The following is a 17,726-nucleotide window of genomic DNA, read 5'->3' as shown; positions in this document are numbered from 1 at the left end:
TTTGCATCTCTGTCTGCATTCTGTGGCTAAGATGACTTACCCACCAGGTTGTATTTCAAGCCATCCTATGGCAGCTCAGGCAAAGAAAACACTGCACCTTCTCACTGCAAGAGTTATAACGTTCACTGGATTATTTCCCACAATTGGTCTTATGAGCCCAGTTCAGTCAATGACAAGGGCCAGAGGTACTCGGTACTGTGAACCAGGAACAACAGGACCCCTTATATATGGAAAGAGGTTGTTTCCAGTGGAGGTGTTGGTTGGAGGACAGAGGTTGTATATATGTAGCAAGATGATGACTGGGGACACGGGGGACTTGTTCTGTATTCCTGAAATTGACAAACCTCAGAACTGACTTAGAGAAATAGAAGTACCCCCAGTAGTCTAAATTCACAGATCTCACCAACTATAATGTCAGGGCTAATTTTGCCACCTCCCTGCATAACCTGCTAAGAAGCATCATTTCATCAGAATGGGCACCACCCACCCATGTACAATCATGCCTTATCCTTATGCCTGTTGACATAAAAATGGGACATGGAGAGAGAAAAAGAAGACACATTTGGGGGAAGTATGCAGATCAAAAATGGCTGTCCCCAACCTCACCAAAACTGAAGCAAGATGAGAATGATTCATAAAATTCAGGTCAGCTGCAGGAAGTGGATATTGATACCTGATTTTCTTATTGTGTAATTTACAAAGTCCATGGAATTTGCTTGAGCTGTGTCATGGTTGTACCGAGTCCTTCCCTTCTAACTGCTCCAAGATAGTTAAGTGTTAACACATTGTTAAACTGTCCTAGAGGACAGTTTAATTCAGTGATAGCAAACATGTTAAGTGTTCAGTGCTACCAGGAAAAAAGGGAAAAAATAAAAGCTTTGAGAAGAGACATCATGCTGCAAATGCCAAGGAGAAAGGGACAAAGAGCTCTCCCGTAACTTCCAGGTCCCCATGTTTCCAAGAGGTAGAGAAGGTGAACCCAGCCCAGGAGGTATGAGGCAGAAAGGGTAGATGAGATCGAAAACAGGTTTGCCAGGGGCCACTGCAGGGTGAGGAAAAGGGGCTCAGAGAGCAGGTTGAGATACTGCCAGCTGGGGGCCAGCTGCATGTGTACCTGAAACACACGAGGAACAACAGATGCTTAGGGCTAGCTGTTTGCAGTCCAGTCCCCTGCGCCCTCTATCGGTGAGGCCTTTTGGAGTCATCCTCTATTTATACTGAATCCATTAAGAAGTATCATAAGCCATCCAAGGAAAATATGCCACAGTTAGTTAAGTAAGAGATGGTGTATAACTCCCTTCTCTCAACCACGGTGCCACGGAGAGAAGCTCATGCAAGAGGGAATGTACCAGGGAGCGGGTTGTCTGCCCCAGACCCAGCATCTAGAGCCTTGCACTGTGCTTAGTCGCTCAGCCGTGTCCCACTCTTTGCGACCTCGGAGACTGTGCCCCGCCAGGCTTCTCTGTCCACGGGGATTCTCCAGGCAAGAATACTGGAGTGGGTTGAAATGCTCGTCTCCAGGGGATCTTCCCAATCCAGGGATCAAACCCAGGTCTCCCACATTGCAGGTGGATTCTTTACTATCTGAGCCACCAAGGAAGCCCTTGAACACTAGAACCTTCTGTTTCTGCAAATATCCATGAGTGTGTAACACAGGTGTGTGCATGGGTACTTGGGGCGGGGGGGTGGGGGTGGGCAATGTGGAATTCTGAATCAGGTGTAAGATTACAGTTTTTAAATGAACAAAATTCAGCCCCCAAAACAATTTTAATAATTAAATCCTGAAAAGTTATAGAATTAAACATCTTCAAGGTATCCTGCTACCATGGACAGTTCCATTAAGCACAACTGTGAGAATGACTGCTAGGAAAACTAGAACCACTTAATACCACAATAGATGAAACCCAGTAACTCAAGTGAACAATATTTTGCTACATGTGGTGACAGAGACAGATTTAACCAGGAGTGAAGAGATGAACCTTGGTTAAAGGCTCAGGGTAGGTTCCAGAGAGGAAGTGACAGCTGACTTAAAAACTGAGTGAAAGGCCTTCCAGGGGATAGATTGTGCAACAGCATAGATGTATAACAGCATCACTTATTTTGGAACTGAGCAAATCAGAACAAAATAAGAAAAGTAGAGTGCTAAGGAATGAGGCTGAAAAAATAAAGATTTGACCATGTGCATTGTTTATTGACTAAGGGAAACTGGAATGTACCTGGTGGGTAGGGGTGGATGAGGCTTACTTAACACTTGGTACGTATTATCTCCTGCTTCATCTCCATTGCCACTTCCCACTTTCAAGTCTTTAGTATTCCAGTATCCTTCTGAGTACAGTAAAAAGATGCCTCATTTTGCCTAGTGCAGATATTAATAGCCCTCCTTTTCACACTCAGACTCTCTCAGTTTGGACAGTAAATGATAGTCACTCTACTTTTGAGTGTCCTTGTCTCTAGTTGTGGACGTTTTAAATCCTTTCTCTAATCCCCACATTGCTCCCAATGGGGAGTTTTGAGAGAGAGAGAGAGAGAGAGACTTGGGGAAGAGGAACTCAGCAAGATCCAATGTGTGTGCATGCGTGTGTGTGGGTTAATGTGGAGTGAGAGAGATGAAGGACTTGAAGATAATTCACAGAATTCTGGCTTGGGAACTGACGATTAATTAGAAGAGAGAGATCTGCCAGCTGAAGTCACCTGAGAATTTGTGATAACAGGTGCTTTGGGAGCAACTCTGGATTTTTTTTTTTGGGAACAAATACAGCTCTTTCCCTTAAAAGAGGTAGGGAGAAAATTGATTACAGAATAAATAATAAAATACAAAAATTATATGTATATTCATGAAAAAAAAGACACCTGCTGAATTGAAATCCCATGTCACTTGTTTGGGCTTTCCTGGTGGCTCAGGAGTCAAGAATCTGCTGAATGCAGAAGACACAGTAGAGGTGGGTTCGATCCCCGGGTCAGGAAGTTCCCGTGGAGAAGGGCATGGCAACTCCCGCTCCAGTATTCCTGCCTGGAGAATGCCATGGGCAGAGGAGCCTGGCAGGCTACAGTCTGTGGGCTCGCATAGTCGAACACGACTGAAGTGACTTAGCATGCATGCCCGCACGCCACTCATTTGGTTGGAGCATGGGACAACAGTGCTACTCCCAGCAAAGTAGGACGATCCCAGATGCAGACTGGGTCGACGTGCCTCATGCCCAGCGGAATATTCTGCCTTTGTTTTCTTTCCTTCCTAGCTAGGTAAGAATCTGCCAACCCTGGAGTAAATGAATGACATACAGAACATATCAGGAAAGTAGTACAGACTTAGGCATTAACATTGCATGAAAATTGAAGAGTTATTAAAAATGAGATGACATAGCTGAGGACCGCAAAGGACCCAGAAACCCTGAGTTCTAAACCTCAATCTGTAAATTTTGTGTTTTATTAACTGAATTCCAGGATTTGGACAGTAGAGTGACTTTAAATATGACAAGTCCTGTGCAAATTACATGCTACACTTTGTCTATCCATTTTTTTTTTAATTAAAAAGATGAAAAAGCACATGGAATTTTCTTGAGCTCCGTCTCAATGATATTGAGTCCTTCCCTTTTAACTACTAATGCATTCCTAGACTCAGAGGAAAGTTCAATTCAGTGACATCAAACATAGTAAGTGTTCACTCTAAAATCAAGAGCCTTGTCTTAAGACTAGAGTTGCCATATGATCCACAGTCACACTCCTAGGCATACACCCAGATGGAACTGTAATTCAAAATGATACATTCACCCCTGTGTTCAGGGCAGTACTACTTTCAATGGCCAAGACGTGGAAGCATCCTAAATGTCCAACAACATAAGCGTGTATAAACAAAATAAGGTACACATAGACAGTGGAATATTAGTCACAATAAGTAACAAATAATGCCATTGGCAGCAACATGGATGCAACTAGAGATTATACTAAGGGAAGTCAGACAGAAAGACAAATACCATATGGTGTCACTTATATGTAGCATCGTAAAATATGACACAAATGCACTCATCTGCGAAATAGACAGACTCATAGAGAACAGACTTGTGGTTTCCAAGGCAGAGGGGTGGAGAGGAGGGAAGACTTGGGAGTTTGGGATTGGTAGATGCAGACTATTACATATAGGATGGATAAACAACAAGGTCTTACTGGATAGCACGGGGAGCTATAATCAATCTTCTGGTGTAAACTAATGGAAGAGAATCTAAAAAATAAAAAAATTTTAAATTAAAATAAAGAGCCTTGTGATGATACAAAAGACACCCCGCATCAGTTCTTTCATCTGCCTCTGTTTCTGATAACATCCTGGCCTCTTGATTGATACCTTAGAGGTATACTCTATGGGTCCAAACAAGGGGTTCTGGGTGGGCTGGTGTTTAGATGAGGAGGTCGGTGTCAAGCTGGGGCAGGTGCTTATGCCAACTTGAGTAGGCTTTGTCCCTGTCCACTGTGCCAGGCTTTCCTTGCTGGAGAGTGATGGATATAAATGACACTATTTGTTTACTGGTCAGTCACGGATTTGCATTTGGTTTGTTGCTTTCAGTTTTCAACATGTCTATTGGAATAATCACACTGATGGTATCTAGCTGTCCCTTTGAGGAGATGTGGTGTTGATGAATTCTGTGACAGCCGTTGAGGAGAAGAGGTGCTCCAAAATAACCAACAGTTGCCACCTGTGCCCCGGAGAGGGGAGTAAATGGGTACCACTTGGGAAGCACATCAGTTCCTCCAGGCTACCAGGGCCAGGCAGTGTCATAAAAGGGGCAATTATCAAATGGTACCTTAATGGCTTAGAAGGGTTAATGCACCTTGATCTGAAGTCTTTTCTGCAGTGAAATCACAATGGTTTCTTCACAGAGTCATTTAGGTTAGAGTATAATGCCATTAAGCCCCAAAATGAGGTGGAGAAGAGAAAAATAGTGAAAGAAAGCAGGAAAGAAAAGGGAGAATTCTCACGTTGTCATTTTATGATTGCTCTTTTTGGAAAAGAGAACTTCCCCGTAACACGCTCCTTACCCATCCCCTCCACCTCACATCCCCTCGGTCCACACACAAACTGCATGCATGAAAATTGCCATCATTTTCATCAAAGTGCATTTGAAGCCCACAGGAGCTCACAATGTGAAGTGATTAGAGTGGTCCAGAGGAGTCTTTTAATTAAAGATGCCATTGACAAGATAACAATGGTCTGTGAATGTGGTTAATAGGTCTGAATGGAAGGGGCATCTTAATTCAGTAAGAGGAAAGTCACTGGTTTGTGAGTTTGATTGTGCATTGTAAAGAAACAGCACACACTGTAATTATTTTTATTTGTATGTGCCGTCTCTTTTATTGCCCATGCTGGAAGTAGAAATAACCTATCCTATTAAGATATTTAATATATATCATCCTTTCCATTTCACTTGGTTATAGCTTAATAAATATGCCAAGAGAAGATGCCAACCCACATTGGGGTTGCCCTCCTGCTTACTAAAGCAAGCCTTTCAAAACCCTGCATGATCAACTGCCTCCCTCCCTTGGTTACAGTCTTTAAGACAAACCATAACAACTTCCCAGGACCCCATAAAGTTAGAGGCAGATAGGGAGCTTCACTCTGCACGTGAACTTCAGCTGAAGCATGAAGATAACCCGAAGGTCAACCGACCCCCTCAAAGATTGTGTGGTGTCCGGGAGGCAGCAATGGGTCAGGAGACAGCAGCGAAGGGGTCTTGAGGTCCTAAATTTAAAGTGGACAAGCTGTGAAAAGCCCAGTGGTAGACAGAAGAATGGCATCCCAAAGATGTCCATACCCTCATCCCTGGCACCTTACATGGCGAAAGGGACCTGGCAAGTGGGGTGAAAGGTTAAGGACATGGAGAAAGAGAGATCATCTGGACTATGCAGTCAGCCCACAGAAGGATCCTTCTAAGAGGAGACAGGAGTGTCTATCAGATAATGAGATTTGAAGATGTTACAAGGCTCACCGATGGAAGAAGGGGTTTGCACCCAAAGAATGCCAGCGACCTCTAGAAGCTGGGAGAGCCCAGGAAACAGATTCTTCTCCATAACCTTGAGCAGGAATCCTGCCCTGCTGACACCTTCATTTTAGCTCCCTGGGACTTCTGTCTACATCACTGTAACTTAAATTTGTGTTGTTTTGATCCAGTAAGTCTATGAAAGTTTAGTCACTCAGTCATGTCCCACTCTGCGACCCCATGGACTGTACCCCACCAGGCGGCTCTATCCATGGAATTCTCCAGGCAAGAATGCTGGAGTGGGTTTCTGTTCTCTTCTCCAGGGGATCGTCCTGACCCAGGGATAGAACCCGGGTCTCCCACATTGCAGACAGGTTCTTTACCGCCTGAGCCACCAGGGCAGGTAAGATGCAGTAAGCCTGTGGAACAGGAGTAATAGGGAACCAACACAAGTGTCTATTGTGGCCACACTACACTCCTCAAAGTGCTGTGTTTTCCTTTCTCCAGTGTCTGTGAATACCTCCTTACCAATTCTCATGCCAACATTGCACCTTCAAGGTTCAAGGTCCAGAGACAACGTCCCAGGGAACACGTGTCTCCTCCACTGCTGGTACCCCCATCCCACACCACAGGACCCCCACCACCAACAGGAGATTCTGACCCCAGCTCTGTCACAAGAGGGTGTGACTCCGGCCACGTCCCTCCTCCCCGCGCCACACCCTTCTGTCTCCTTGATGGTGTTGACCTGGTTACTCCTGTGTCCTGTCCCTGCCCCCACCCAAGTGAAGTGCTTCTCTCACACCGGATTCAGGTTCCTCCAGAGAAGGCTGTTTTCCCCATCCAGAATGGCAGTGAGTAAACAACTTAGCAGATAATAAAACCTGTCATAGCAGCGTACCACCTAGATCCCGTCTTCTCCCCTCTCTCTGGTTCACTTTAAAGCACTCTCCCTAAGCCATCATTATTCCACTTCTCCTAGTAAACAAAGCTAAGCCGACACTGCATGAAAGATGAGGTTTAAATTGTGTCTAGGAACTGGTGATTTACACATGATTTGTGATTCCTTTAGTATATTAATTGGTAAACACCCAATGAATGTGTGTGTAAACTAAAGCCGCTGAACATATGCAGACAGTTGACTCTCTCAGTGGGGGTGTTGCTCACATTTCAGCAAAGTCAAATCCTGATTGCAGCCTGTGTGTAACTGCCCCCCCAACCCCAAATCCCATGTGCCAACTCCCCACCCATGATCCTATATCAGATAACACAAAGTGGGCGGCACTGATCTTTAAGCCTTTTAATAGTAAAGCCATATGTCCATCCTCTGCAAACCCGGCACAGCGCTTGTTGGAATCCACTGTTCTAACTGCTTCTCTCCTGTCCCAACTAATGGCATAGAATGGTGTGAAGAGCTGTAACATTATTTCCAGTGACTGCCCATCAACTCCCCAACCAGGCAGCCTTCTGTATTAATACACATACTATTTAGAGAAAGGTGATGTAGGAACTGACCCTGTGTATTTGCATTTTTGAACCATAGTAGCCTCATCCAAAGCCTTCATAGTGAGCATTTCAACTTGACCAGCATATAAGTTCCATTTCAGAAGCCTACTTGATCTGTATCTGACAGACCACTCCGCCCCCACTGTGTAAGGCATGGCTTCAGATGCTTTCTCAAGAATCACTCAAGTTTTCAAGAACCACACTTTTCTCAAAGAGTAGTGCCTAGCTAATGTGCAAACAGATGGTGCAAGTGAAAAGTACAAGTTGCTGGTCCCTATCTCAGAAATACTTAATCAGAATCATCATGGGTGGTGTCCAGGAATGTAATTTTAAACAAGGTACGCAAGGACTTCAGAACCACATTACAGTTTTACAGCTACTTAAAGACTGAAAGAGGAATCTACTGTGATAAAGAGATTTTGTTCAACTTTTTTCCCCCTCTGTTCTGCCCTTAATCACCCATCCTCTCTAGAAGTCTATTTTGTTAAATCGTATTTAAGGGACTTCCCTGGTGATCCAATGGTTAAGAATCCGCCTGCCAATGCAGGAGACATGGGTTTGATCCCTGGTCTGGGAAGATTCCACTTGCCATGAAGCAGCTGAGCCCATGCGCCACAACTACTGAATTCACACTCTAGAGTCCAAGAGCCTCAACTACTGAGGCCCAAACACCTAGAGCCTGTGCCCTGCAACAAGAGATGCCACCGCAATGACAAGCCTGTGCGCCACAACAGAGACTAGCTCCCACTTGCTCCAAACGGAGAAAGCCACGTGCAGTACTGAAGACCCAGCATGTGCATGTTCAGTCACTGCACTCATGTTTGACTCTTTGCGACCCCATGGACTGTAGCCCACCAGGCGCCTCTGTCCAAGGAATTCTCCGGGCAAGAGTACTGGAATGGGTTGCATTTCCTTCTCTGGAGGATCTTCCCCGAACCAGGGATCGAACCCAAGTCTCCTGCATTGCAGGCAGATTCTTTACCACTGAGCCACCGGGGAAGCCCCAAGACCCAGCACAGCCATAAATAAATAAATCTTTAAAATATAAATCCTATTTACAGAGCAATTGTTGGTTAGTTGCTCAGTCATGTTCGACTCAGCGACCCCATGGACTGTAGCCCACCAGGCTCCTCTGTCCATGGAATTCTCCAGGCAAGAATACTGGAGTGGGTTGCCATGCCCTTCTCCAGGGGAATCTTCCCCACCCTGGAATTGAACCCGGGTCTGCCCACATTGCAGGCAGATTCTAACCATCTGAGCCGTCAGGGAAACCCACTGAAGTTAAGTCCCCCAGGAGACCTAGTCACTGTTGGGGTTGACTGATGCGCCATGCTGGCTTTTGAAAGGGCCTGTCTCTCTGAGAGATCCCGAGATGGTCTTTCCTACCGATCTCAAAGATTTGGTCAGAGGTGTGTAGTGACACAGGCATCAGACTCGAGTAAGACAAGAGAAATCATAAACCTCAAACCGTGCTTTTTATCCACAGCAGTGTTAGCACTGTTGGTCAATATGAGGATTTCAGGGAAAAGAGAAAAAGAATAATAATAGTTAAAACTCTGTATCATCTCAGGTAGAAAACTGTAGGAGGCTGGAGCCAGCTAAGTATAGCTTTCATCTATCAGCTTTTTTATGTCTGTTCCATTAAAATATGAGTTAATTATGGATCGACCCAGGGTCTGGCATAGTAAAACTATCATTACCTTCCTGCCCGCATTCCTGAGTGATGCTCTGGGTAAAGGTGATCAAAAACCTACATTCATCTGTAATGTAGACCATAAGTAGGAAAGGAGAGGGTGATGATTACCAAGCACAGCATGGCAGATGACAACAGTCAAAACTGCGTCTTTGAAAACAGAGCTGAGTGTTTTGTTTGAAAAGAGTAGCGCGCTGCAAGCCTAGAATCAGGTCAATAGATGTTGAGAACAAGAGCCAAATGTGCCCGGATGCAGCTCCAGACCTGCCATGGGCAGCACTTGCCACCTTGCCGCTGACCTTCACCGTGACCTTCTGTTGACCTTGGTGGGCAGATGGTACTGCAGAATGTGAGTCCCCACGTGGCAAGGTCTGGACCACAACCTTGCCACCACCAAGTTCAGAACCACCATCACACATTCTATGCAGTTTCAGCGACCCTAGTGATGTCATTGTAGGAATTCTAGACCTGAGCCCCTCTTCATTAGTGTCTGTTTCAACAGAATTTCAAATTTAAGGAAAAACTGCAAGAATAGTACAGGTGACTCTTGAACAACATGGCTTTGAACTGGATGGGTTCACTTTTCAATAGTCGATAACTACAAGCTGTGTTTGGTTGGATCCACAGGTGTGGAGCCACAGATATGGAGAATCATGGAAGTTGAAAGATAATCACAAGTTATGCATGGGTTTTTGACTTAGTAGAGAGTGTTGGTGCCCGTAAACTCCCATGTGGTCAAGGGTCCTCTGTATAGAGTTCCTAACCTTCCCACACCCAGATTCACAAAAGTTAACATTTTAGTATGTTTTCTGTGTTCTGCTGGTTCTCTCTCCATCTGTGTAAATACTGGGTTAGCCAAAAAGTTTGATCCAATTTTTCCATGTTAGAGGCAAACTTTTGGCCAATCCAATAAAATACACACAGTGTTTAACCATTGTGAACAAGATATTCCTTTGCCCCCAGATACTTCATTGTGTGTATCCTAAACACAAATTCTTACATGACTGAAGCAAATTATCAAAATCAGGAAAAACATAGATACAATACTATTATTTACTTCACAGACTTTATTCATATATCACCTGTTATCCAAATAATGTCCTTTGTGGCAATGAAAATTCAGGTCCATTCACTACATTCTGTTATCATGCACCTTTTTTGGTCTCTTTTAATCTAGTGCAGCTCCTGAGTCTGTTGCTAGTTCATTATATTGACGGTTTTCAAGAGTGCAGATCAGTTACTTTGTAAATATCCTTTAAGTTGGGCTGATATTTGTCTAATAAGTTCTTATGATTAGTGTCAGTATAAGTATTATTGGTTGGAATGTTATAGAAGTGATGCTGAGTTCCTTTTGCTTTTTCCTATCAAGAAGTATGTTCTGAAAATTAATCCCTTTACTGGCAAGATTAACTGAGAACTTGGGTTAGGTGGTATCTGCCAAGGTTCTCAAGTACAAAGTCATGTCGATCCTTTGTAATTAATAAGTACCTTGTGGAAAGATTCTTTGAAGCCATGCAAATAGTCTCTTATTCTTCAAGCTTTCACCAGAGTATATAGCATCCTATTCATAGTCCTTAACTGAGTCAATTATTAATATGATTAGTTGTCAAATTGTGACTTTCTACGCTTATTAGTTGACTTCTTATTGCATGGACTTCCCTGGTGGCTCAGGTGATAAAGAATCTGCCTGCAGTGCAGATCTGGGTTCAATCCCTGTGTTGGGAAGAATCCCCTGGAGAAGGGAATGGCTTCCCACTCCAGTATTCTTGTCTGGAGAATTCCATAGACAGAGGAGCCTGGTGGGCTATGACTGAGCGACCAACACAACATGGTTGTTTGCTACTGGATAGAAGAGTTTTTCCCTTCCCATTTATAACTGTATCTTTCCTGGTTCCTTATTTTATTCAATGGGTTATCATCCTTTACTCCCATTATTCACTTTGATGCCAAAAATGTTCCAGACTTGGTCACTGGAAACCACTGGTTCCTATGCTTTCTTCGTAATTATTTTGAGTACTTGTGGCCTATATTGGGCATTGGAAGGCAATGAGTATGAAATAAAAGGAAAACAAAGATCAGCTTTTAGGGTGAGAATGTTGCAGTGACATCGCTCAGGCATGACTGGGGAAATGCCTTGTTAGTTATCGAAGGAAAGGGAGCAAAGATCTGTGGGGCACGAGGGAGTGAGTTGTGGGGACATCTGAAGGAAGATTCCAGAGCAGGAGAAAAGCTACTGTTCCTTAAGTGGGGGGAAGAGGGCAAGATGTTGGCATTTTCAGTGGGATTCCTCTGACTGCTGAGTTGAGAAGTGACCGTGATGGAAATATGAAAGCACTGCCAAGGTGCCTTCAATTCCCATAGTATTCATCCTAAGGCACTGGAAATCCCCTTAAAGCACGTGTGTTGAGGTAAGGGCAATCTATTGAATATGAGTTTGGAGTAGGAAACGGCAATCCACTTCAGTATCCTTGCCAGGAAAAATCCCATGGACAGAGGAGCCTGGTGGGCTACAGTCCATGGGGTTGCAAAGAATCAGATATGACTGAGCATGCATGCACACATTAAATAAAGCAGCCATCCAAAAGCACAGCTGCTGTAGAAATAAGACTCATAAAAAGGCAGGAGAGATGGGAATTGAGGATTGAGAAGCAGAACCCTCATGCATGGAGCACATACTAGGTGCTTTTTAGGCTTTACTTCTTTTAACTCCAGAACAATCTTAGAGAGAAAGAGAGAGAGAGAGTGTGTGTGTGTGTGTGTGTGTGTGTGTGTATTTTGGCCATATTGTACATCATGCAGGATCTTAAGTTCTCTGACCAGGGATCGAACCCACAACCTTTGCATTGGAAGTGCAGAGTCTTAACCACTGAACTCCCAGGGAAGTCCTCGAGTAGAGGTTATGTGTTATGGGAGGCAAGTGAGGCTCCACAGTGCTTTCCCTTCTTCCACCCTATCTGGTTTTCTTGACACAGAAAAGGTCAGTGGAGGGATGTGGTATCAGAGACAGTGCCCTGAAGCCCACAGAAAGGACACGATCAAGTTCTTTTCCGCTACTTCTGTGTTCTCTGCGGCTCCTCTGCTACTCTCAGTTCTCTCGCTGGTAACTCACCAGGGTTAGCCATGAGGGGCTTTCTGTCTTGCCACACTTCCAGACAAGAGGCCCCATGCCCTTTACTAGCAGCCTCTCCTGCCAAGTGTATTTATTCAGTGGTTAGGGTCATCACAGCTAAAGAGATGGCAAAATTTTCCCCAGAACTCTCAGCTGCACTGCAAGAGCAGAAATTTGAATTCACAACCATGTTTCCATACAGTTGATCAATAAAGCCACCTGCTTACACAGACCTGGCTCTTCAATTATGGATCTTTTTATATCAGCATTCATAAACATGTACAGCATATAGAGAGAAAAGGCGGGGGCTGGTAACAAAATGAAAAAGTTAAATAGCAAACATCTCATACAACCAGACTTTTCATATGCGAGTGTGTGTGAGGCACAGAGAGGCTGTTCATATTATGGTCCAGAAAATCACTGCTGTCATTAGTTCCCACTTATTAGGAGCTCACAGCAATTTTAGAAGAATGTGTTGCCCTTTTTTTAACCCCTAGCAAGAGCATAAATACTTCGTTGGTGTACGTAATACTGGATTGGCCGAAAAGTTCATGGGGTTTCCCATAAACTTATGGAAAAACCCAAACGGACTTTGCTGAACTCAATATGATGTGGGCAAGCTTAAATGCCATCCACACTTGCCTTACAAATCTTTGGTTTTGCCCAGTTATGAGCTTCTTCCCTCAGCCCTGTTGCCCCCAGATGTCCTAGGTCTGTATCCATGACTCTACTTGGATAACATTTTTTCCTGCATCTTCATTTGGGACAGAGGGCCAGCCATCTCCTAGCACCAGCAGAGAAACACAGTGCATCTGGCCACAGGGCTCAGAAGCTCCAGAAGTCAGAAATCTGGGGTGACTTTGCCACCATCTCTTTGACTGCCTGTGACCTTATGTTGTTAATACCTGCGCACACAGTTGTGTGGAGTGCTTTAATTAATATTTGTAAATCTCCCTCATTGCCCCAGATAGAAGGTGACAGAAAAGGGCAAATCGTTATTAATCACAGGGGGGAAAAAACGGAGAGATTAAGTTTTGTTCCTTCAGCAGAGACAGACCTACACACACAGACACTATTTTCACAGTAGGAGAATTAGACAGAAGTTTTATTTCCTTTGCGCTTCCAGAAATGTCCAATGTCTGCTTAACACGAAGTCCCATCCCACGTCCCACCTAGGTGTCTACGTGCACCCCCCTCCAACTCCTAATGATGTTTTAAGTTATTACTGAAAGGCGCCTTCTATTCACAAGTGTGAGAGTTCATCTAATGAGCTGCTTTCAGTTCATTTGGCATTAAATAATTCCCCCAATTCCCATGTGTTTGAACAATATGTTCAACAAGGGGGAATGCTTCTCTGAAAGCTATTAAAGTTCTTTTAGGAGCTTGTCCTTGGTCACTTATATGCACACCAGCTATCCCTGTCTGTGAGGATGCAAGCAGCAATTACCCAGAAAACGTTCTAAAGGCCGCTGGCAGGCATCCACGTGCAGACTGCTGCCTCGTGCTGGCTAGAGCCCTCCTCACATTCAATCCAAACCTCAAACAGAGCATTCTAGGCTGTTCACAGAACATTCGTGATTACTAAAACCTGACTTTCCAGACCCACCCACCACCACCACCCCCCACCCCATCTTGGCCTGCCCTACTTAGAGACGTAAATGCATAAAAGGCATATTTTCCATTTTGCCTATGCTTTGCCTGGAAAGGAAGAGCTGATAACGTTGGCTGCCTACGTGGAAGGCTGACTTTGGGGAAGGCAGCTTCTTGGGGAGGAAGACCCTGTGATCATGTTCAGGTCTGCTTTAGGTACTGGAGATATGAGATGCTCCTCCTTGCTTATCTACCTTGACTTTTGTCGCAGCAGCAAATTATAGATGATGAGCTAAAGGGTGACCATGACCAACCAGAGAAGCAAACAAGCAGTGTCAACAAAGCAATTCAGAAATTAACATGTTAGATGTGCTCGTGGAAAACCTGGTTGTTTGTTTATACAAGACCACAGAAAAGGTAGTATCTTTTAGTACTAACTTCATCCAGCTCTTTTGATCAGGGATGACATTCTTAAATGCCCTTCCTCGGTGAGATGAGAGAAAACTTAGGCAATAATATCAATCCTAGCTCTCATGTCACATTGTTCATCTGAGATTCCTGAATTGCTTTACAGACTATATTCTGAATCAGTGTATTTCTTACAAGTGAAAATACCGAGGGAAAAAAAAAATCAACTCGATTTTTCTAAAACACATAGTGGTTGGGGAAAATGGGTAGACTTCTGGGTTCTCATTGATTGCTGTCCTATAACCCACCCCATCTTACTGTTTAAGGGCAGAGATTAAAAACAAAAGCCACAAAAATGGAACAGGAAGGCATTCAGTCAGGTGGTATTATTTCCTTTTAGTCAAATTTCTTTGATCTGTTTCATGGCTGTGCCTTTTCGTTGTAAATTATTCACAATACAGGAAAATCTAAACACCAGGTTTAGGTAGAATGATTTTAAATTTATAGCTAAAATAGGAAAAAGATGAAAGATATATCTTCATGTATTTGATTATGCAGTTTATAACTGTCTACTGTGCTATCACTATAAAACTTGTGTATTTGCACATTGGCAGAAAATAAATGTTTTCAGAACCAGAAGAGACATTCAGTCCGGATTCATTTGAAATGTTGCTTTGTTTACAAAAGTAATTTGTTTTGCTGACTAGCATTAAACGTATTTGTAGGATGTGTTCTTGGGATTACCAGATTGGTCATTTCTATGACAATTTTGGCTTTGGTCATTGATAATATTATCAACAAGAAAAAGGATTCAGCAGCTGGTGTGTGACATGCCAGCTAGGTCTTTTCTTTCTACTGCTCTGCCCTGTCTTTCTGAAGAAGTATTTGTCATTTTGTTTCTCAAAACCTAGATATGAAATCTAGGCTCACCCTCAGTCTGTATGCTTGAGTGGTTCAGGACAGATGTCTGTAGTCCTGCCCAGGCGCCCCCCAGGAGGAGGTGTTCCTCAGAAGGGTGTCCCAGAAAGGGTTTTGCTAATAACCCCTGTAACTAAATTCTCGTCCAGATATGCCCCTCCCCACTCCTTTACACGTTTCTCTCTTTTATTCTTTCCCAACCGTACAGCCTCCAGTCGGATGGATCTGAGGTGCTCCTGAGTCCGGAAGTCACCTGTGGCCCCCCCGACATGATCGTCACCACTCCCTTCGCCCTGACCATCCCACACTGTGCGGATGTCAGCTCTGAGCACTGGAACATCCATTTAAAGAAGAGGACCCAGCAGGGCAACTGGGAGGTGAGACCCGAGAGCCTTCCTTAAAAAAAAAAAAATACAGCTGTAGGGAGTTTGGAATGGACGGTAGATGTCCACAGTGTATACATGTGTACACACCGCTATATGTAAAATGGATACCCAACAAGGACCTACCGTATAGCACAGGGAACTCTGCTCCATGTTATATGGCAGCCTGGATGGGAGGGGACTGGGGGAGAATGGATATGTGCATGGCTGAGTCCCTTCACTGCTCACCTGAAGCTATCACAATATTGTTAATCGGCTCTACTCCACTATAAAATAAAAAGCTTTAAAAAAAAAAAAACCAGGGCTTAGGTTCCACCTGTGGAATGAAGTTAACTTTCCCTTCTCTTCACACAAGCCAGCTATGAAATTGGTGAGCATTTGCTTGTTTTTCAGGGGGTTGGTGGCCAGTATTTACAGCATCCTCAAGGTATTGGCTAGCTGTGTGTGTCACGGGTGTCATAATGGGGAAAAGAAGCCAGAGAGGATATGAAGCTTTTTCTTTTGATTTCAGAATACAGTTGTAATCACCCCCACAGGCACGTACCCTTGTGCACCTGCCTTTTGTACGTGAGACCGTGACTTCTGCTTTGGTTCCCAGGCCATTTCCCTGCCCCAGCTGACTTTCCCTGTGGCTTCTGTGGGAATTAGGGAAGAGGCCCAGGGTAAGCCAGCTGTATTCATAAAAGGAATCACTATCAGGTTTTGCCAAAATTGTAACAAAGTTATATGGAAGTATTCAGGAACAGAGTAGCTGCTAGGTAGATGTGACTGAATTAATGAAGGCCTTGAAAATCATTCTGTCTTTCCCTGTGTATGTGAATGCATGTAAGAAACAGTACAAGGAGAGAAGGAAGGAGACAAACTCAGAATCCACAAGAGCAAAGTAAGGATGACAGCCAATCACGACAAAGAAAGATTGCAGGGGGCTGGCTATTTTAAGCGAAACCTGATTTATCTGTCTGATGGGGATTCCTTTGATGTCTGTCTGGGGTCAGTTTGCCAGAAAGCAGATGAATTATCTTGTTGGAACACAATAACCTGTTCCAGCTAGCCCTGGGATCTTACCTCCCAGGAGATGCTTCAGGAGACGGAAGTAAAAGGAAAATCATGTTTCTTTAGAGGAAAATTCCCAGTTGCTTCAGTGGGCTACAGTTACCCTGCCCAGCTCTGTCTTGAAACTAGTCCCTCTTCTTTGTTGAAAATGCATTCTGCTATTTATTCAGTTGTGATACAACCACAGGGGAATTTCCAGGGGTGTGAGGTTCCATAGGTTTCATAAAGGGGCCGGATTTGGAGCTCTTTTTCATTACATCTTGCTTTGCCTGGATTTTTACCACATTAGTTTTCCTTCCCAGCACTTCCTCACAGTCATTTATATCCAGATGGTGTTAGATTTACTCTCTATCAAATCGGTCACACATACCTTAGAAGGGAGGGTGAAATACTCTGATACATCTTATTCAAACCACTTATTGGATGGTCCCTCATGCATGATTTTGATGGAGTGAAAAGAGGATAAAATATTTGAAAGAAAGTAAACATTACCTTAAGGATATTGGAAGCGGTTTTCAGAAATGGACCTTTATAAAAAACATAAAATTTTCTCATTGATGTTAAGGTTCAAGGCTGTTTTTGTTTTTTTTTTTTTAATTTGGCCTTGAACAAATTAACCGAAAATTGTAGAGCTTTGAAGTGATGTTTGTTATAACCTACTAAATCGAATTCCAACTCTACACTGAATATAGCCATTCCTTCAGCTCCTGATGTCAGCAGTTATTTTGATAAAAGAAAAACATTTAACACCAAGAAAATGAGTTCAATAAAAATATTCTGGAAAGAAGATGTTATATCCTTGCAAAGTGACTGTTAAATTACATTGTGTTTCCCAAGCTGAGAGAATTCAAGACGTCTTTTCCCGACAGGAAGTGATGTCGGTGGAGGATGAATCCACATCCTGCTACTGCCTTTTGGACCCTTTTGCATGTCACGTGCTCCTAGACAGCTTTGGGACGTATGCCCTCACTGGGGAGCCCATCACAGACTGTGCCGTGAAGCAGCTCAAGGTGGCGGTTTTTGGCTGCATGTCCTGTAACTCTCTGGACTACAACTTGAGGGTCTACTGTGTGGACAACACCCCTTGGGCATTTCAGGTCAGC

General features: G+C 43.9%; 1 protein-coding gene across 9 annotated transcripts in view; it reads left to right on the top strand.

The window, feature by feature from the left end:
- UNC5D (unc-5 netrin receptor D) overlaps positions 1-17,726 on the top strand; it is a 612,862-nt gene that overhangs the window by 551,401 nt on the left and 43,735 nt on the right. For 8 of the 9 annotated variants that reach the window (XM_070459905.1, XM_070459906.1, XM_070459904.1 and 5 more), the window contains 2 exons: positions 15,396-15,564; positions 17,493-17,720. In XM_070459905.1, coding sequence (XP_070316006.1) covers positions 15,396-15,564; positions 17,493-17,720 — 397 coding nt within the window. The remainder of the gene's footprint in view (positions 1-15,395; positions 15,565-17,492; positions 17,721-17,726) is intronic. The other variant, XM_070459907.1, reaches the window with a different exon arrangement.

This window comes from Odocoileus virginianus, chromosome 32, assembly GCF_023699985.2.
Source record: "Odocoileus virginianus isolate 20LAN1187 ecotype Illinois chromosome 32, Ovbor_1.2, whole genome shotgun sequence".
Taxonomy (NCBI): domain Eukaryota; kingdom Metazoa; phylum Chordata; class Mammalia; order Artiodactyla; family Cervidae; genus Odocoileus; species Odocoileus virginianus.
This window is presented reverse-complemented; position numbering and strand designations above follow the sequence as displayed.